The 22,918-nt window shown below is 34.6% G+C and overlaps 1 protein-coding gene across 2 annotated transcripts in view; it reads right to left on the reverse strand.

Moving 5' to 3' along the window:
* LOC127071822 (bestrophin homolog 15) overlaps positions 1 to 22,918 on the reverse strand; it is a 73,241-nt gene that overhangs the window by 20,039 nt on the left and 30,284 nt on the right. The window contains exons 2-4 of one of the 2 annotated variants that reach the window (XM_051011543.1): positions 22,726 to 22,832; positions 19,055 to 19,226; positions 11,714 to 11,843 (exon numbers count right to left, since the gene is read on the reverse strand). In XM_051011543.1, the coding sequence (XP_050867500.1) occupies positions 11,714 to 11,843; positions 19,055 to 19,226; positions 22,726 to 22,832 (409 nt within the window). Of the gene's footprint in view, positions 1 to 11,713; positions 11,844 to 19,054; positions 19,227 to 22,721; positions 22,833 to 22,918 lie in introns of both variants that reach the window. The other variant, XM_051011542.1, reaches the window with a different exon arrangement.

Genomic DNA, 22,918 nt, shown 5'->3' on the forward strand with positions numbered 1-22,918 from the left:
TACGGTATATCTTATAGAATACTATAGTTTTACAAAATACTAAGAACATTTTGTACAGTCCAGAAAAAATTAGTCTAAAAAATTTCCAAAAACGAATAACCAAAATCATTGGTTATTGGATTCAAAATCATCGAGGAACTTTTTACCGAATTTGTTCTTAACGAATATTAATCTTCGAATATGAACTAATTAAATAATTAATTATACTGTGAATAAAAACGTGAAAATAAAACTTAAAAAATACAAATATATGAGTGTATAAATTCAAATTTATCTAAATATTGTTAGAAAGAATTAATGATTCGGTTCAACCATTCCGATCTATCCTAATATCGATCGTATCGATTTAGTTAATGAACAAAAGAGATTCGATCGAACGATCATTTCCAGAATGTTCGAATGGTTCTAACAATACGCTCTTACTATCGAGAAAAGTTCTTTCGAAGTGGATTCCTCGCACGCTGGAAAATCGGTAAAGCGAATATCGACTGCAGAACGAGGCGTGGTGTGTACGTGTAGTGTACGTGGTTGGCGTGGCCAAAACGATGTCGACCGTGGCGGCCTGGCGCCGGTGAAACTGCACTGATTAGGAAATATTCCCGCGTAATTAGAAGCGAGGAACTTTAAATCGCTCCGCACGGTCTTTGCGTTCGTTCGTTGATGCGCGCACTGGATGTCAATAGACTCGACTATTGCCAAGGTGAAAATCAAAGTGATTATATTTTTACGAACGATCGTTGAATGACCTTCGAAAGGCCTTATATTAGCACGACTACCGAACGAATATTGTACGAATCAATTTCATTGATTAATAATCTTTTTGTAAATAAAAAAAACCAATTGTATTATCATAATATCATAATATTCATAAAATTCACTCAGACAGTTAACTCTTACCGTTGCGATAAATATACTTTTAATATTTTAAATGTGATAACAAAGAAATCTTGTAAAAACATTTTAACTGATAAGACTGTAAAATCGAAGGCCGATCATCGATAATTTCTATGGTATGCATCCGATATATTAAACAACTATGACGATGCTAATGAAATGAAAATCTGAATATCTATTTATCTCTATCTGTCGGCAGTCTTTTGTAGTTTCAATCGCGTAATCATCGGTGTCTTTGAACTATTACGAAGTTCGAAAGGGGAGGAATGAAAAATTTCAATCCAAACACGTACGCTTCCGAAACTCCGCCATTAAATGTGTCATTAAAGTGATTTCGCTATCGTTCGGGAAGACGAGAAAAGTATATGTCGAAGTATAAGTATAGTTATTTTTAAGCTCAACGAGAGACCTTCCAGGCTAACGCGCGCGCGCGCTCCGTAGAGAAACTTACGGGAATTTCCATGAGAACAGATCGGGAATCCAACCACGTGCTCCTGCTTGTGTTCGAAGCACGGAATCGATGTAGCGTTGACATACATATGCACGGGACACGCACACGCATATACACACATACACACACACACACTGTCCATGGAGACAGCCATACTTGCGGGGAGAACAAATTTTTCGGAGAGCGCGCGAGAGCCACGTGCTCAGCGAGAAATGAGTTTCGAGGTCTACGATTACTGACAAGAAAAAAAAAAGAGAAAGGAAGACCCTCTCATGTGCATAAATTAACCATCTCGTGTACATAATTTTTACAAATTTTATTTTTCTCTAAAAAAAATATATATTATCGTTAATAATATCTGCAAAATTAACATTAAGAAATTAAAATTAACATAATAGAAATATTGATTTTAATTTTATTAAAAATATTGACATTTTGTCGAAACGAAAACGTCCACAAATTAGCGTCTGGATTTTCGTTCATATATACGCATGCGTGTGATTTGCGTGCATCATGCGTGCAGCGTGCATATGTGTGTGTGTGTATGTGAACATGAAAGGATTAATTCATTTTTAATAAAATGATTCTTCCTTTCTAATACCTATATCAAATTACAAAGCGAAAGCGAAAATCATTGGACAAACAGGCCGAAACGATAGATCGATTACCTCGGAACTATATTTGAATATCTTTTCGCCGCGCATTTCGCCGAGCGCTTCGATGCGTTCACATTCTGTAAGCTAATCGATGCTATCGTGTCCGTTTCGCATTCGTAATCGTTCTGGTAAATTTCGAGCTGGCAGGCACGGCCTCTCCCGAACGAAATCGCGAACAAAGATCGACAGAATGTTTTGCGCAACGTTCAACATCACCCTATGAAAATTGGGCAACTATCATTGATACGTTCGAAATTAAAAAACAAAAAAAGAAAAGAAAAGAAAAGAAAAAAAGGAAATAATACACGTCTACGCCAGGTCTTGTAAATACCTTTTTATCACGTGATCTGCCATTAAATGTTAATGGACATTTCTTTAAAGAGCCCAGAGCTATTGAAGATAATTAACTATGAATCTATCGCAATCCTACGAGACGATAGTTATTTTTACCCACGACCTTAGATAGTTAGATAGTTTCTTATATTGTCGATATATCAAAAGGTGAAACAAACGATTATCTTCGAAACTGTTTGCAATATTAAAGAAACCTTTGGGATCTTTACATTCAATATTAAAATCTATTTATGTATAACCGTTCTACTGTCAAAACGACAAAACATATAGATCTGTGAAATTAATATAAAGAAATAAAGTTACTTTCAGTAAATAGGCTTCACAAGTAATCTCGATTCGATTTGACTTATGATTTTAAAATAAAGTAACTAACGAAAATTAAGAACATCATGAAAGATGTCATGCTCGAAATGATCAAAAAATGTCTACAAATATTTACAGTAGCGTTAGCCGTTAATATAAATTACATATGATACGTATAAAAACATAGACTGCGGTGGTCCCTGACCATACAGAATGTTAGTTTCTATAATACATCGAGAAATCGAGACTGTCACGATGAGAAAGCGCGCGTTTTTCGAGAGGAACTCTCGTCTCCTCTCGTTTACCTTATTTAGGCGAGCGCGGTCAAGGTCCGACCTTCCCCAAGGCCGATTCTCATCGAACGGTAGTACGAGCCAAAGACCACGAATTCTTCGGTCTTTTCGAGAGAGAGAGAGAGAGAGAGAGAGAGAGAGAGAGAGAGAGAGAGAGAGAGAGAGAGAGAGAGAGAGAGAGAGAGAGAGAGAGAGAGAACAGCACTAGCGCGAAGGCGTGATACCCGAGAACGGAAAAGCATTTCCGTGAGATCCAATTTCCAAGATCGATCGTACGGAATGTATTTCCGTAGATAAGAAAAACGGTTTGTTCTCTCGTAGAAAGGTATAACGGAATGCTTCGGAAGCATAAGACTCGGATTAAACCGAGCGTGTCTGCGAGGAGCGTGTTCGGTTAGGTCGATTTCCTTTAGGATCGATCTTCTTGATCGCTCGTTACGCATAATCACGGAGAAACTTTCCTCGGAACAATAATTTGAGCTAAATATAGACGAACGCATGCGTTCTCGTCTATATTATGCTTGAGATGGAGCTGTACGGAAAATAAAAGAAAACAAAAGAAAAAGAAAGAAAAATAAAAAGTATATTCGAGTTTCTTGCTCTGCTCTCGTCTACGTGCTCGGTGAGGACGCGAACCATAATGATGATGACGAGATCTTGACGATAATGATGATGATCCTGACGGTGGTCGGTTGGCACGGTTCCCGAAGCCTTCGTTCGAGTTCGCTCGAGAAGAAGAGGAATCAAAGACGCGTTTCACGGGAGACGCGTAAGAGCCTGTCGTTGGCCGTGATAGCCAAGAATCTAGTCAATTACCACCTATTGCCAGAGATAGATTATGGTTCTCATTACAGTAGCTATATTTAGAACATAGATTCTTCTTATGGATTCTTTGATAGATACAAACAGGTTAAATCCCGTGTATCCTTTTCCAGAATTATTCTTTTAAATACTTTGCTTTCAGCAATAGAGAAATAGTCAATGAAAACCACTTGTTTGCACGGTTCGTCGCCTAAGTTACACCACCTAGCCTCGAATTATATTGATTCGGTCGTGAGCAAAGATGTGTTTTTTATATATATATAAAAAAAAAAAACAAGAAAAAGAAAAGAAAACATCGAACAATGAATTTATCTAGAAACTTAACATTAAACGTACGATCCATCGAAAAAGATTACACGCCTAGGTAGATAGGTTTATACGTATATTGAAGATGTACGAATGAAGGAAAAAAAATTGTTTTCAATAAAAACATTCAAATTTCCTTAATAAATTTTGGTGATGGTATATAATAAAAAGGAAAAAAATTTTTCAATAAAAATATTCAAATTTTCTTAATCAATTTTGGTGATGGCATATAATAAAACATGCTTCTATCATTTCTTTACATACGAAAAGAGAATAAAAGAGATGAAAAAGATGTTACCGTTGGTACAGACGAGATCGACTTGCGAAGAAGAAGAAGAAGAGAAGAAAAAGAAGAAGAGGAAGAAGAGAAAGAAAAAGAAGAAGAAGGAGAAGAAGAAGGAGAAGAAGAAGAAGAAGAAACGAGTAGAAGAAGCCCGTTGTAAACGTCTACACGGCTGTTGGCTCCGGTAATAGAAGGCAGGTTGCATGCCGTGGCTCTGGTACACGCGGTTATCGAGTCGAGCCATTGCAAAAGGAGGATCGTGCCAAGAAGGAAAAGGAAAACGAAAATGAAGAAGACGAGCGAAGAATTGGCGCCGGCGCTCCGCGTTTCTAAGCGTTCTTGACGCGGCTCGCTTCGTTGAAAATTACCCGGACGCACGTGAAAATTGCTTCTTACCGTGGCATGTCGACACCACTCGTTCCTTTTCTTTCCTTATCGCAGAGATCCTCACCCCTCATCCCTCACCCTCCACCCAACCATACCATACCACACCACACCCCATCCTTTCAACCATCTTGCCGTACTTTCCTTTTTTTTTTTCTTTTCACGACTTTTATCATCAATACTTTCCACGAACCGCGTTGGCTAATCCAAACAGGTATTTTTCCTGTTTTTCTTTTTTTTCTTTCGTCGATTGAAATTTCTTTCGAATTTCTTCTATTTCCTTACTCTCTATGCACATCGACCTGTTTATCTCAACAATATCTTTCTCTTAAGAGTTATATGAATGAATCGTTTTAAGAGAAAAGAAACGACGGGCAGTAAGAGAAATCGTGGCGCATAATTTTCCCTTAACGGTGAATCTCGATGATTGCGTTATTACGGAGCCATCGGTCCGTGAACTTTTGTAACAGCCTCTAACTCAACGGAAACTCGATGAAACTTTATTCAGAAGGCAACGCACGATATACCGTTCCAAATGGTTCTTCTAGAATCCTTCGTTTCCGTACTTTTCGCAATATACATATGTATCTCTTGTTGAGAGCGATGATTATCCACTAAAAAAGAAAAGAAAAGAAAAGAGAAAAAAGAAAACGGAAAAGAAAGGATTACAAGAGTAAATTTTCGAAATCGTTCGTTAACCATCGTACAAGTTATTATTAGAGATTGAGTTTCTCTATCGTTCTATCTTTATTCCTTCATAATATTTTATATTATGCGGGTCGCGCCTAAAAACCGAAAACAATCTGCAATTCAGCGTAACGATAAACCTTTTCGCATAAGGTCGACACGAAATAGTTCCAAAAACATGTTTCCCACTTTATACCGCGTTGTTTGTTAGAAAACTATGCGAATGGTCTCTTACGTCAAAGAGTTCTTGCGTCAAAGATGAATAATAAATTTAACGAAAGCTAAAACGTTGCTCCTTTATTCTATCCTCTTTCGACGATAAACTTACTAAATAAACTACGTAGTATTCCATCCTTCTTACTTCGTTCATAGAAACTACTCGAGAAGTCATTTCGAGTAAGCCAAGATAGCCAAGAGATGGGATTGCAAAGAAAGGAAGGATTAGTTGCGTCGATGCAGGAGTACCTGTGGAGGGAGGAAAGATGCACGTGCTCAGAATATTACGATAGGATTCTCTTCCTGATTTCTCAAGAACCGACGGCGATGATTATGTTTTATGTATAAAACACTCAAACGGAAAGTTTAATTGTCCAACGAGCACCCGATAACCGGCTCGATCGACATAAGACTCGAATCTTTGGTGACGATTCTAAGAAGAGCTTCGCGTAGGTACTTGCATTTCTCTCTCTCTCTCTCTCCCTCTCTCATCGTCATCATTACCATCGTTGTTGTTGGTGCTGTTGTTGTTGCCTCAGTGAAGAGGATGAAAAATGACGTAGAAAAAAAGCACCATGTCTTTTTTACACGGAAGAATGCGCCGCATTTTCTCCGCGTTGCATTGCATTATTGATGGACGGACGCGCATCACGAGGCTCGGTACAATTTTATTCTCGTTTCTCGTTTCTACGAGAGTTACGAAGCCGATTTGGCTCGTCCTCCTTCTCGTTCCTCTCTCTCTCTCTCTCTCTCTCTCATCCTCAACGTGAATCACGCATGTTTCTTTCGCATTTATTGTGCGTGACGCGTTCACGTGCACGTCAAGGGTGGAACGGAAGAGTGGTATCGTACTGACTGAAGGGAGGATGGCTGGTTCTCTGCCACTAAAGAAATATCGTTTTTCTTCTATCGACTCGCTTACGCTTATTTCCCGATCGAGAGATCGCGATCGCGACGGCTCATGTTTCATGGAAGATTCTTAGAATCGAGCAGCGAAAAACACATGCTATTTCTAGTCTACGTGAGTCTTTCGCCATTGCATCCGTCGATCTCGATTATCTCCTTTCTAATAAATAGACGAAAAGAAAATATGTCATTGAACAAACTTATCCTCTCGCAAATTTTTATTTACCAGAAATGCTACTGTTAAGACGCGTCAAATAAATAACAACGTGACACTTGGATAAACCAAACTACAGTGCATCACGAGCTTGTATTTTCAAGATAATGAAGACAAAGCTAATCTCGATATTGATCTTCCTCAATATACTTCACAAAGTTCATTTTATGACGTATTTATCGCATTATTATATATCCTATAAATTATTAAATTCACTCAACAAATTATACGAGAAAATATACTGTTCTATTATTTCGTAATTAACGTTAAGGATATATTTATCTATTAAATTTTCTTTATATAAACTTTATGATATATTTTATAAAATAATATATACCTAGTGTTTTCATTTGTATATTCCTAAAAATCAACAATGTAAACAATTCGTAAAGTGAAATATGGGAAAGCTTCGTATTTTGTATTTCAAATTTCTCCCGATAAAAATAGACACTGGTTTAACGGTTCGTTTTAAAACGCGGAATTAAATAGATTAATGCGAAACAAAGATAGCCAATGCACCGTAAGGAGTCGGCACGGTTTCTTCTTTCACGTCGCTTACAAGAAAATCTTGTTTACGATGACCTACGGGGTTCTATTTTGATCGCGGAAACGTTTCTCTTGTGAAATAGAAGCGTGTTCGCGGCCATTGACGCGAAACGATAGGAAAACATCGGATCGCACGTCGATCGCTCTCGCGGTGTCCAGTGCCAAGGCCTACTTTACTATCTTTTTTCGCTCGTCGAGTTCTAATTCATCGTTGTTGTCGACGTCAAGTGAAATCCGTGATATCTCGAAAACTCGAAAATAAATGCTACTGAAATAAATTTTGTGGTTTAGAAATAAATTTTCCAAAAATCTCCCTTGTTTTTGAATTTTCATCCTTTACGGATACTACGAATATATGTATTGCACAACAACGTATGTACCTATAATACATACATACGGTGAATTCTCATATAACACAATAATAGTATTCTTGTAGTATTCGTATACCACGGTAAGAAGAATTCGTATAAAAGAATTCGTATATACATCAAAATTCACATTTTTCTAATTTTTTTTACAGTTTTCGTAATTAATATTTAATAATTTCTTTGTCGTGTTTATACTCAATTATATTATGTTTTAAATAAATTTAAAAGTATTTTAAATTATTTTTGAAACTGAAAGTACTTTTTAATCAAATTTGAAAAAGTAAATAAATTTAAAAGTCGGATATTTTAGATAAATTTGAAAACATTTGTTTTTCAAACCTAGGTTGGAGAAAAACTTTAAGAAAAAAACATTATTATTCACATAACACGTTTTCATATAACACGTATGTGCTGTCATTACAGATTTATGCGCAATTAGAAAGAAAATTCTAAACAGTAACGTGAATATTTCTCAAATAATCATCGTAAAACGGTGTTCTACATACACTGTAAGTACGTTGAAAGTTAATTGGATTGAAGTTGCGATAATAATTAATTTGTGAGAAAAATGTCAGTAAAAGAGAGAATGCGAGGTGAGCGAGATAAAAGTAGATACATACATATAGGATAAAATATATAATACTACGGGAGTATTTTGATGCTAACGAGTATTCCATGATCGTGAGCATTTTATAATAATATAAACCTTCTTTTATACGATCTAAAATTCCTGATAATCTTACGCTTAATTTGATCATAATGAAAAATTTTGCGATATTTAAAGTATTCTCTAAAAAATTCTCAATAATTCGCCATACGTATAAACACTTATGATAGCATCCGCTATATTTCTTAATTATTTATTTATCGATAAGACACTCCTGATGATCGTGCCAAAAAATGATTAGTATCGGCGAGAGAAAGAGAGAGAGAGAGAGAGAGAGAAAAGAGAAGGAAAAAAAACGCATACTACGTTTAAATCGCAGAGTGCATCGTTTCCAAGAAATTTGCGGCAAGTGGGAACAAAAGCAATGAAGAAAATGCTCCTCAATTGACCTTGAGGAATATCACTTTCTACCAGAGAATCCGTTTTACATGTATGTGTGTACTATTCTTGTTTTCGGATGACACGTTGGATATGTGCTTTCCTGAGGACACGACGAGCGGATGCTTTGTTTGGGTCCGCGATTGGCTGCACGACCGCGACGAAGGAACGGAAGACTCATAAAATAAAGAAAGCAAGCAAGCAAACAAGACAGCGACCTGACTAAACCTGAAAACGACGAATACTTGAAGGCCTCTTCAAGAACCTTATATATTATATATACGTATGTCCGTATAAATATTTATTTGCTTTGTCATTTTTTTTCCTTTTATTATCGTTAATATACGAGCCAATTCATTCCCAAGAGTATCTTTTAATTAATTTCGAAAAAATATTCTTTGAAGAACGATTCGTACGATCATTAATAATATGATCGTGCTAATGAAGATGTTTCAAAGGCCGATTATTGTTAGCAAGATAGAAGAATCCGTCGGGACTAACATATGTAAGAAGAAATGAAAGTATGACGCGAACGCGGACAATGCCATAACGGATTTACGTAATAGCCCATCGCAAACATGTGCGAACGATGTCGAGGCCGTGGATATAACGTGCGAGTTCCTCATTTAATTAATCGCCGAATGAGCTAAATGATGATCGAAAAGATTTGTTAAATGTTTGATACGATAAAATTCCTTGTGTGATTGGACGTCGATGAGATTTTTCGTTTCGTAGATCTATATTATGATCCACAAAAAAAGCATCATTCGTATTTGATATTTGAACTTATCGATTCGGAAGCAGCGCAACGAGTCCATCGTTGTAATGTCCTTGATACCACAAAAGGATGTTAAATTACGTAGGAAATACCAAGGCTATTAATTGCATCTCGGACCTTGAAATCATAATAATTATAGGGGAAGTGAAATTTAGCGATACGTGCTGTTATTTCTCTTTGAAAAAGTTCTCGTAGTTGATATTGTGGTAGCAATTATTGTATACTATTCGTATCTGTAGAAAAATAGAACGGTGAAAGCGATCGTACAAAAATATCACATCGATATATCGCTTCGAAGATAATAAAAAGAAAATATTAATTGGCTTCTGTTTGCAAATCTTCTTACAATAAGTTTCTATTTATTTAAGTTGAAACTACTATACGTTGAAACTATTAATTATCAGTAATTAATATTAAAAAGTCATGATAATTATACATCTCTTTTCTTTTTCGCTAATGGGTATTCTCTAATGAAAATGTTTGTTACCGAATATCGAATACCGAATTCGTAGGTTATATACAAATTTTTAAATAATTTAATTTTAAGATGAAATGAAACAGATTTTGAGTATCATTGGTAAACGAAATATATATGATGAATTTACAATATCTCGGAGAGTCAAATCTGTTCACATATTTTTCAGTATACATAGTTATATTTTAATGGGAATAATTTAATAAAAATATTTTTCAATGTGTATAATCGATTGCAAGATGTTATTAAACAAAACGAATAAGCTAGCAAATATTACAAAAATCTTTTTATTGTTAATAAATAATAAATGTATATTTATAATATTTTGGTAACATACGAATTCTATATTCATACCACTTATAAATATTATCAAAGATAGTATACATTTTTATTAAAAAGAGAAATATTATGGTTTTCTTATCTACACGTAATAAATTATCATAATAAAAAAGTATCTCACAATTTTTGACATTTTCTTTACAATCTGTTAGAATATAAGATAGATACTACTGTGCGGTCCGAATATTAAAGAGTTACTCACCATATATTCAATCACGATCTCAGCGTTTCGCGTCCGAAAGTTTGTTCTTGGGTAGAACGAGGTGCGGAGACGCGGTTGCTTTGACGTGCACTAAAAAAGATCTGTCTCGAATTTTATCTTTATTGATAAATTTTGTTTTTCTTTTTGGTGTGTCGTACTAAAAATGCTATTTGTTGAGTTACTCGGTTCTTACTTGTGGTTTATAAAAGTTTATAAACGTGTTTGAGAGTAACCAAGAATAACTGACGAATAATCCAGAGTAACTTAAAAGTAACTGAGAATAACTGACGAGTATGCCCTCAGCTGTGCAGTAAGTCATCTGGTCCTTACTTTTCTTAGAGACGCGAAGGTGGAACGTAATAAAACAGTGCAATCTAATTGGTTGCTGAATTCAAAAAAAAAACTCTGCCTTTATGATCATAAACAAAGACGTATTCCTGGGTAAACATACAAAGTGCAGATAACGTCATGACTAAACTGCGAATATTTATGCACTTAAAATATGTTGAAATATACAAATAACATAAGTGAAATATGAAAATATAATATATATGAACGTATGCAGTAATATAGAAACATATGCAAAAATATGTGAGATCTGTAATAAGTTTACTTTTTTAATATTGTCTCAGATATGATGCGCTGCTTTGCAAAATACTGCTGCATTCAACACGAAGAGGTGCTTTCACAAATATTATTTTTTTAACCGAAGATATAAAATTATTTACTAACATAAAAAGGAGACGCAACCCAAATGCAAATCCATTTAATCCTTGTGCTGCACATTTTACATGAATCAGATTTACTTTATCAAATAGAATATAATTTTTTATCAATTTTTATCATGAAAGCGATCTGACATTAGCAGTAATGACTCATAACTGCTCGAGTTTAGAACGAATATTTTTCATCCTGTCCTTGTTTGCTGTCCAAATATTTCATGGTGAATATCTCTCATTTCAAAAATTTTCAAAAAAGAAAACAAACTTTACTCGATAGCTCCTTTCCACTGGATATCTCTTAGATATTTTACGAATTTAAATCATTTTATTTCGAAACTACTTCTAGACATACGGTCAGCAAATATATTGTCGTCCTGATAACTCTTATGGCTAAATTAAATTGGTCTTAACTCGATGTTATCGTTAATAATTACACAATACACAATAAGTATAAATTTAACTCACTAACCAACATCGACGATGTGTTGAAGAGTTGGGAAACGTCTCTTAACCCTCAGCGAGATCCTCTGAAGGGTGATAACATAGGCCAAAACGGCATACCTCACGATATTCCGCCTCATCAGTCGTCCTCTCTCGTCCTAAAACACATAAATCGTTGACCTCGATCAAAATGATGATTCATATCTATATGTGCAATCGTTGTTTCGTACGAGCGACCCTCACATACTTATTTATCGGCAATGTATATACCTTGTCCGAAAATTGCACGTTGTTCTCAAGGTATAAATAGTTGATTGAACTATCACGATTCGCAAGAAAATTAATTATTGTGGGATATTGTATAGTAATTACAAGTAAAACAGCTGAGAAGATGTAATACTTGATTTCGAGGGTTTTGATGTTGGGTTGAATGTATCAGATAATTTGATTTCACAAGGTTGTGTTGTAACAAGTATTCAAGATTGAGTGAACTACTCACAGTTCCTAAGTTAGAGGGAAAGCTTGTTTTATTATTGAGAAAAATGAATTCTTTCTAATTGATCTCTGCGAGAATTTATGTTTTGTAATAAGATATGTTTTGACCAATAACATGAAATCGATTGCTTATCTAGATAATATTCGTAATAAACTATTTTATTACATTTATCAGTTAATATATTTAAAGCTACAACAATTATGAATAATAATCATACTTTTATAAAAATTAATCTCTTGTGATTAATTACATAAGATATTTTAAGCTGTTTATTAATTAACTAAATAAGTGTAAAATACAACTGAATATCTTATATACTTATATTCAATAATTTATTAAAACAAACGATAATTTCAATTATATAATTATTTATGAATTTATAATTTATTCACTTTCCAAAGTTTCCAAAAATTCATCTGTTTTTGAATCGATATTGGCTTTAGGATGCAGATTCTTCTAAAAGATACAATATGTTTGATGTGTACAACTCACTATATCTTAGTTACAAGTGACATAAGTGATTAAAGAAAAAAGGTATCAAGTAACGAACGTATCATTCATGCTTTCATGTTCTGTTCTGTAAGAATCAACTAAACGGCGCTCGATACAAATGGAAATATTTTGATTTACGACATCTGTCACTAACTACAATATGACACAATTTATAGGAAATGAATCGCTTGATACAATGCTATAAGAAAAGACACCATTGATCACTAATATCATTTTGTAATTCTACGTAAAAGTGAAATAAATCGGCACAATTCTTAAATTTAATTTAAACTAAATTATAAATTAAAAAACAATTATCTTATAAAATAATGCAATATAACTTTACTGCATCTTGAAGTACATATCTTACGAAAAAATATACAGCAGAAGCCAAAAAAATATGATACTAATTGACTGTGGAACACAAAATTATGTTTTCTTTGTGATTTTAGAATTTTTAAGAAATTAAAATTGTGTTAACCTATAAAACATATCTTACGATAAAACTTTGAATACGTACAAACGATACGTGGAACGATAAACTTTAAATACGTACAACAGTTATTAGACTTTATAAAATTAATCTACAGGTATGTTTTCGTTTTAAATAGATCTGCTACAGTAATTTGCAATAAAAATTAAAAAATTTTATGACGATCATCAAAATGATATTTGCCCAGTTAAATTAGCGATTCGTCAAATTGTCGATTGTATAATGACATATCGACGTGCACGAACTGGAAATTATTTAGGGATATTATCATAGTTTGCTTTTTAAAGAAAAAAAATGTAACGAATGTTTTAGATTAAGAGTCTTACAACCCGATCGTTTCGATAATTAGTCCAAGTCTCGGTATAAATAATCCATACTAAAAAACATAAGTTATACAATATGTTTCATTTAATTCGAACACTTGAAATATCTCTGCTGCATTCAATGACATAAAATGCTATTTCGGAAAGAAATAAATCAATTCAAAAAGAACGAAGTTTTAACAAACATATATTTTTTTCTTTTTAATTAATTTAATATATATTTATGACCACATAGATAATCTTGAAATCTCGACAAAGATAAATCCAAAAGAAATTTTGTGTCTTATCAAAATGTTGATTTATTCTCATTAAGAAATCGTTTTCTGTCGTCGAAAACAAAGGAGATATTTCATATGGCAGAATTACTTATGTGAGTTTTTGAAAATTTCAATGACATCGATGTAAATTTAAGCGCAAATTTGAAAGGAGGGGGAGGAAAAAGTGGTAAGAAAAAGTACCTTCCTTCGGGGCGCATCGAGAAGGCACGGATCTTGTTCGAAAAAAAACTCCGCTTCCTCGGTTGAACAAATGCAAGACACGTTTTCAGGACTCTCACGGCACTTTCCCCTCGTTCTCTCGTCGGGAACGACGCCCACGAATCTTCATCGTCGACGACGTACGATTTTCGATCGCGATTTCGATCGATCGAAGAAAAGTGTCCGATAAAACCGATCCTTTCATTTTTTCCTTTTCGATTTTTCCTTTCATTTTTCAAATAAATATCTTTTCTAACGTCGTTTAGTAATCCTATCTCACGTTTTGTAATAGGTCGATGGCACCGGCACGATGTGGAAGACTCGATCACCCAACGGAATAACAATCCAATCGGAAATCTCGAGGATTCGAGTCTTGAAATTGTTCTTCGTATGTATGAAGGCTCTTCTCGGCGAGTCACGCGCGCGATAGTTCGAATCGATTTCCGTGGAATGTATTGGCTCGATAGATCGCCGATCGATTTATCATCATCGATGAGAAACTTCTTATACGTCGTCTCTTATTTCCTTCCTACCTTCTGTTTGTTGCCTCTCCTTACGATTCAACGTCGCATAGCTATGAGATAAAGCGTTTTATACCTTCGACCACGTATTTTCGGTATAATGTATGTGCTAGACGCAGGAAGAAAGTTGTCGGAAGTCAAATTTTTGAGAGGCTCTCATAACACGTGCGCGGTAAACGTTACGCGAGCCACGTGCTGATCTAGAACGATCTGCTCATACGATGAACGAGGAAGAAAGTTGCTCACTTTCGTACGACGATATCATCGAAAGTTGGTACAGTCTTGGAAATACAGACGATCGATAGATCCTTCGTTCGATATTTTCGTTACAATTATCATTATCGAACAGAAAAGAAAAGAAAAACCTTTCTGGTAGAAATATATATAATTTTTTATAATTACATTTATAGTTCCTTCTAATTACTATTACGTCTTATTTATCTATCATTATCTGTACACCTGTAAAATCATTATCTATCATTATTCTTAAATTCTATTATGTTTGTTGAAATATATCTTTCGAATATATATAGTACATCAAAACTATTAATAAATTATTCTTATTATTGGAATAAAAGACAACTATTCTTAGAAGATATATTATGTATTTCTTGAATTATCATAGTAGCCTTTTGATATTATATATACATACATACACATATATATATATATATATACACAAAAGTAATCGATAGTATTTGTAAGGAAAAAAAAAGATTGAAAAATATTGTCACGTGGTCGATAAGAGAAATTGATTCACACATCGTCGCGCGTCGTCCTACTTTCATATTTAATTTCACTGCACTTATGTCTCCTCTTTTTCACGCATCCTTGAGGTCAATCCTTATATCCTCCTCTTTTTATCTTTCTCTTTCTTTTTGGTTATTCTTGATCTATAAAGAAGTACGTTGCGGAGCGACATATGCCTCCTTATCCTCGGAATTCTGCGACTTATCGTCGTGCGTGTAAAAATGCCCGGCTTGGCAGCTTGGAAACGATCCTCCGACTATGTAAAGGTGGGAGTCGTACCATCCTCCTGGCCTCGGGTCTTGCATTCCAATTAGATTTCAATGAAAGGAACGTTCTAAGCTATGCTCGACCGCTGCTACCCACGAGACGTGGCTCATTCACAAATCGAGTACTTTGTATTACGCGATTACTCGCGAGCGCGCGTTCGTAATCGTGTCGCTAAATCCTCTTTCTTTAGACCAATTGGTAGGACCCGCTCTCCTTTCTCTCGGAATTAATAATGAAATTATTTTATTTTTTATCAGCCTGTATTATATACCTCATATATTTTCCTTTTCTGTATGAATAATGTAAAGAAGTATTATCGAGTTATCAAGATTGTATTACCTTTAAAATAGTTCCTATTACAATTTCTAATTTTTTTATAAATTTTTAAGCAAACTGATATTACCTTTATCTTATATTACTAATATAATGACTTTTTTTTTAATCTATACGTATACTCCATTTTCTTTTCCTTTTCTTTATGAATAATATAAAGAATTAAGTTATCAAGATCGTTTCACTTTTAAAATAGTTTCTATTATAATTTCTTATTTTTTTATCAATTTTTAAACGAACCAATATCGTATACTATAACTTAATGTTTGAAACATTTGCTATTACTTCTTCAATTAATTTGTCATTAACCTTTTTATAACATCGTATAAAAGATTAAAGAAAGTATTTATGTATTATTACATTTTTTGTTAATAAAAAAAACTAAATTATTCAATTTAATTAAATAATGATTTCTGGTAAACTTATTATATATTTCATAAACCTTAAAAATATACAAATATTCAATATACATTAATTGATAAATTAATATGAAACAATTTACGGTAAATCTACTTGTATAAAAATGAAAATATAAAATAAAACACTGTATATTTGAATTATCATCGACTAGGATAAATTTATCAATAAATTACATCAATCGTATAGAATTCTTTCAAATGCTTACAGCACGCACAAAGATGTAATTTTACACGTCTACACACACACATATATATATATGTATGTATGTATGTATGTATGCATGTATATAATCTTCCTTGTTTATTTAATACATTTATTATTAGACATCATTTACAGTAAATAATTAAAAAGAAAAGAACTTGTGATGCGACATAGAATTGAAGCAACACAGTACGTATTTGGCAATGCTCATCTATTCATCAATATTTATTACTCTACCTATTATAGATGTCAGGATCAATCTAAGAAGCAGAATATTTTGTAATTATAATAATTAGAAAATTTATCGTCAACGAAGAAAAATCATCAGACACATCTAGGATAGTCGAATAAAGTGTTTTATTAAATTCCACGGTAATTAACTTCTTCATAACGATCATAAATCACATTTTCTACATCCTCGGCTGGCAAAATACGCTATCGTCGTGGTACGATCGCGAGCAGACGGCGCGGGCTGGTTTCACCGGTGGCGTTCCGCTTGGAAATCGTAGCATTCCAACGTTTTGCGGCAACGAAACGAAAGTAACGCGGCCGAAAGTGGAGAAGCGAAGGTAAGGAAAGAAGAGGAATGAAGAGAAAGAGAGAGAGAGAGAGAGAGAGAGAGAGAGAGAGAGAGTGAGTTAAGAGGGGTAGACGGAGGGGGGTGTTGCATAAGAAAACGTTTAAAAAGTTTAGAGGCGACCGGTCTGCTGTTCTTGCTCCGTTAACACAACATCCGCACTAGCGATGGGATCGAGCACATCGCGACCAGTAGATATCATTTCTTGCCTGTTCAACTTCGATACTTGATAAATATTTACTAAGCGGAATGACTCTTGCTTTTTTTGCATACAAATAGTAATTTAATCATGTAAAATTGCCTATGGCTATATTCACACCGTATCGCAATTCGAAGAAAAATATCTTTCTTATCTCAACTACACGAAGTTATTCAAATCTCTAACATAAATATATATACATTCATGGTTCCTCGTATGATAATTCGATACCCAAACGTCAGTTTAGTTTTTTACTCTTTTTTATTTTCTTTTCTTTTATCCTAAACGTTTATCTCTTTAGTCGGAAACCATCTACAATTCTAATAGAAAATATAGAGTACACATATACATATTTTTCTCTTTTATCTTATAATTCTAACCCCTTAAGTTTTTTAGATAACTGGGACTAGCGAAACTATACGAAATGTGAAAGTTAATGGTTTCATAGAAACACTGAATAAAGTCGATGAGATGAGTATATAAAAACGTTGAAGATATTTCGAATAATCAAGAATTTCTTTGTCGCAAATTTATCTAAGGAGAAATGATCGAAACTGAACGTAGATAAAATTTCAAATGCATTTCGGTCCCATCGCTGGATCCATTGTAAGGCAGCACTCAGCGTGCGTTTACCAGACGTTAGATAGATTATACGCGGAGGTGGTAGCGTCGGTGGTGCAACGGAGACCCGGTTTGGTCCGAAGGTTTGAGGAAGAAAGATGTACATACCTATATCGCAGAGTTGGCGGTTCTCGAACGACGCGTAGGTTCGTCCTTCTTCTTTGATCACGATACATTGCACTTTCTCTCGGCCATTGTGTCATTGACCAGAGCTGAAAGCTCGCTCTCGATCAAGCATAAAGTTCAAAGTAGCGTGCTTCCCCGTTCATCCGATCAGCTGATAAACCCGATAGACTTCCAACTTGTCTATATTTTCTTCTTCTTATTTATATCGTCTGTTAAACTCGTTAACCATGGCAAAGGTTACGTATCAAACGTAGTAGTTTCGTTTCCTATTTTATATCTGATGGAATTCGTTCGATCGCAGTACTCGTTACTGTTGATTATTAGGATTTTCAGTAACTTATAAAGAACATGGATTGTTTTATGTGTGCCAAGGTTCATTCGAGATACGGGTGAATGGAATTCGTCTATTGACTGTTATAAAGAGTTGAACGATAGAAACGATACAAAAGTTACGGAGGAAGACAAACTCTTCTGCCGTTTCGTAGGATGCGTGTTAGTTCGGCGTAACCTTTTTTTTCACTTCTGGGCGTGGCCTGGCACGGCTGTTACCTACTTAGGTTAACGACACCGAAACGTGTCACGGCAATTCATTAGCGTAATGAGACACAAGCGCAACATAGGCTCCCGACAGCTTGACTGCAAGGCTGCATCGATTATCGCGCGAACGACTTTACTCATGGAAAAGGATGCGTTTCTATTTTCAAAGTGTTTTTCATTTTACTTTTTTTTCTTCTTTTTTTTCCTTTTCTCGAGCGTACCAGCATCGACTTCTTAGTTGCTCGAGGGCAACAATCCATTGGATTTAGACGATACGTCCAGCTCGGAGTGGCACTCCGAATACGGTCGGATGGACGTTTCTATTCATCGATTCGATTTATGTCGAAAGAGAGAGAGAGAGAGAGAGAGAGAGAGAGAGAGACAGAGAGAGAAGGGCGGAGTTGTACATCCTTCGGTCCTTCTGAGAATTTAACCTTAACTCTTTGAAAGACCTTTAGATCTTTCTTTTTCGATTCGATTCCTACGAGAGTGAGAACGAAAGATCGAGATATACAATAGCTGGTAGTTTCTACTTACGTTTCCAGGAATGGCGGCGCTGATGAAGAGGGCCAGATTGTCCGGCCACGGTAAAAGCTTGTACTGCTCCCACCATCTCTTCACTACGAGACTCACGTAGAATCCCAGGACGAACGACATCGGAATCGACTCGCTCGAGTTCCCGAAATAATAGCGTATCTTTTCGAAGATTCTGTAAAATTATGAATAAATAATCGTATGTGTTGTTAAAATGTTTCTAGGTTCTTTAAATTTACATAATTAAAATTATCTTCGTTTTTTTATATGCGAGAATTATTATTATTAACTAAATGCATTAACTAAACTACAGGCAAGGGTGAGATCATATAACTTAACGAATAGAGAGGAATATTATAATTTAACGAATTCGAACTACTTAACGATATGGAACTATTATAAATTATAGAAGATCGATAAGGATAAAAATATTTATTTCTTTTCGTTCCACTTGCCAAAAGGCAATAAAGGAAATTCATCAAAATCATACCTTCTCGATCTTATCATTTTTTTTATTATAATTACACGAATAGTTATGAATCATCGTTGATAGTTATGATCAATGTGAGGTCACAATTGACGCTTCGTATTAAAGAAAATTCTCACGTTATCACTAAACGATTCTTACTCGATTCTTCAATATATTTTAACGAACGTAACCAGTTCTTGATGGAATTCCCGACGATAATGAAGTTCAATTCGCGCAGCTGAAGTATTATTGACATAACGCTACCCATATCTCATTAGTCACCGAAAAAACATACGATGCTTCATGGTAGCTTCAAAATGACGAACGTCCAGAAAGTCATTATTCATCGATTATCATTCGAGACATGCATTGAGAAGAAAGAAAAAAAAAGGAAAAAAGAAATGACAAAAAAGGAAACAAAAAGAAAAAGAAAAAAAAAGAAAAAGAGAGTGAACTCGACGTTCCGTGGATGCAACAATACGCGATCTTTTCGATGCATCACACCACGAGTAACCTGTCTTGCTCGTTTCGCTCCTTTTGTGCGCGTCCTTTATCGTTTCTTTTACCTTCTTTTAGTGAGGCCCTAAAAACCAGAACTTAAACCAGCCCTACGCTTTCTAAATTTAGAAGCGACGAATCGAAGCGATTTTAACCGGCCGATCTTTTTGCATCCTCCTCTCCTTCTTCTCTCCTCTCTTCTCCTCGCCACTTTTAGCCCGGCATAAATAACAGGTTACGTTTTATGCGTTTTTTAATGCCAAGCACGTTTAACTCCTCGGCACGTATGAAATATCATACGTTAAGCCTTTCGCGCTCGCGCAAGCGCGCGCGCACGGCTTACGTCTTATATAGGGCGTGCGTGAAGTAAATTGGATTTTTCTCTTTTAAGTAAATAACTTTCTTTCTTTATATTTAAATCCATTCGGTTTGAATTATTTTGAAACTATTTCAAAGATGATTTACGAGTTCACGTCACCACGAAACCTGTCATTTTACCCGTGTTTTCTACATGCACAGATCCGATTTGTAAGGATTAGAAGAAATTATTTTCCAATTTGCACGATAATCAAATGACGAGTCGTTTGATATTCGATCAAATAAAAGAAGCTAATTATTTTTGTCACGATATAAGAAGAAAGATACATTCGATCGTCAACAATATTATAGGCAATCTTACGACATAATTCCGCGAATTGGAAACCAAGTGAACCGTTAGGAAACAGTTTCCTATGTATCAGATTTGCGAGAGACTGCAGAAGCATATACGTAAGCACTTGTTCGTGTCCGTAAAAGCGTGTCACGTTCATAACTACCGTTTAATGTACTTGTATTTGCATAAACTTCGCCCACGAAGGGTAAGTGATCCTAAGTTTGATTATCTATGAGCTATCGTCTTCCGATGGTAATGAACGTGCGTCTAGCCGTCCGTATGTGTATATGTGTGTGTAGATATGTATAAAAATAAGAAATAATAAGTTTCCAAAGAGCTTCCGTTTATCTAATATCCACTTTTGTGAAGTTCGTTCTATGAAAAATCGTGAGTGTTAAAACTACGGAATCGAAAAAAGTAATGATACCAGTAGAAATATGCTAAATCGTCTAGATAGAAAAGATATTGGAATTCAAAGATAAATGAAACGCTTGCACTTCTCCACGCGCGCACGTACTCGATCTAAAGCGTGTCTAACGTGCTTGCAAGGCTACGCTTTCGAACTACGCCGTTCATTTTTATTCGACGCCTCTCGCAAAGAGAGAAATATCTACCTAAGTCTTCTTCCTTTCGCTCTTTGAAAGTTTTATTTGTTTTTTCACTTCATCCTCTTCTTGGCAGACATAACGCGATACTGCGAAATTCTTAGTGAAATTTACTCGCCCGTGTAATTGGCTAGAACTCACGCAAAAGCCACGCTTCACGCCAAAGAGAAGCGGAAACGTGAAGTCAAATAAAACTAAAAGAGAGAAAAGAAAAAAAAGAAAAAGAAACAAGAAAAAAGAGAATCGATGAAAGAACGAGCTCGAGCTCGGTGAAATTGGGAGTTGGAGTGTTGTAACAAAAAAAAAAGAAAAAAGAAAAGAAGAGAAAAGAAAAAAGAAAAAAAGATTGGCTCGTAAATATCAAAACGAGAACCCTGCCGAGAATCAAGCGTGATCCAGGTGCTCGTACAGCCTTCGGATTTTGTTGCCGATACAAGGCTGATCGAGAGTCGCTTTATTTGCGTCCATAAAAAGTACGTTTATGGCGGACACACGTAAAGAAATGCGCACGCGCACGAATCATTGCCGATCCTCGTCGAATCATTCCTTTTCCTTCGTAACGAGCGCCAAAATGATTAACGATTACACTCATGCGTAATGTTTAATCGAACGTTTATGGAAAAATGCCACTACGACGGTTTCAAACGATCCCAACTTGTTTTTGCCTTTTCTTCATACTCAAAATCTCAAAAATAAATAAATAAAATAAATTTATATTATTATATCTAGTTGGCTGGGGTCGTTCACAAGTTTGAAGCATTAAACACTTGCAAACATTTTTTTAATCGCACGCACATATATCACAAAAAATTCTTATCCCATTAAATTAAAATTTTCTTTTTGAGATTGTAAAGATGTTTAAAAGATTTTATATAGAGTTTCTTCAATTAAAATATTAGTTTTTTTCAAGAAGTTGAACAAATTAATCATTTTTTCAATAATTTTCATCGATCTATCTTCAAAACTTTGCCACTTTGTGAACAAAACGAAACTTCTTAACAATTTCTACCTGCAACTAAAATTACATTTATTTATATAACTTAAGATGATATAAAAATTTTTGCTTTAAAAGATTACATTCTATTACAAATTAGCAGTAATGTTATCCAAGCGAAAGTTAATGACAAAGCTCCCTTTAGCTGATAAAATTAATACTTTATCATATGTTTTGAAGTGTTTGAGAAGACATATTGTATATTGATTTGTCACAAAAATATAGATAAAATTATGATTTTTGGACATTATTAATATTTTTCCTGTTAAATAATAACAGACAGAAATAGCGGCTCGTTCTTTCTTTTATATCAAAATTTCGACCACGGCGATTTCAAAAAAAATCATGTATTTATATATACATATATATATATGTATGTATATATATATATATATATATATATATATTCATATATATGTATATTCAATTCGATAAATAACTTGTATACTCACGCACGTTGCTGCTCGTTGAGCGCATATCGATATGTAAAATTGATGAGGTAGTAAACGAAGAGGTAGGCCAGTAATTCCCGCCAGATTAGTTTGTAAACCGAACCCCGCCATCTAGAAACAAAGAAAAAGAAATAAATTTTATCGTTAAAGGAGATTACGTCTAAGAAGAAAATTGTATTTGTACGAGTCGTTTTTTA

The sequence above is a fragment of the Vespula vulgaris genome, chromosome 23 (assembly GCF_905475345.1).
Source record: "Vespula vulgaris chromosome 23, iyVesVulg1.1, whole genome shotgun sequence".
NCBI lineage: Eukaryota > Metazoa > Arthropoda > Insecta > Hymenoptera > Vespidae > Vespula > Vespula vulgaris.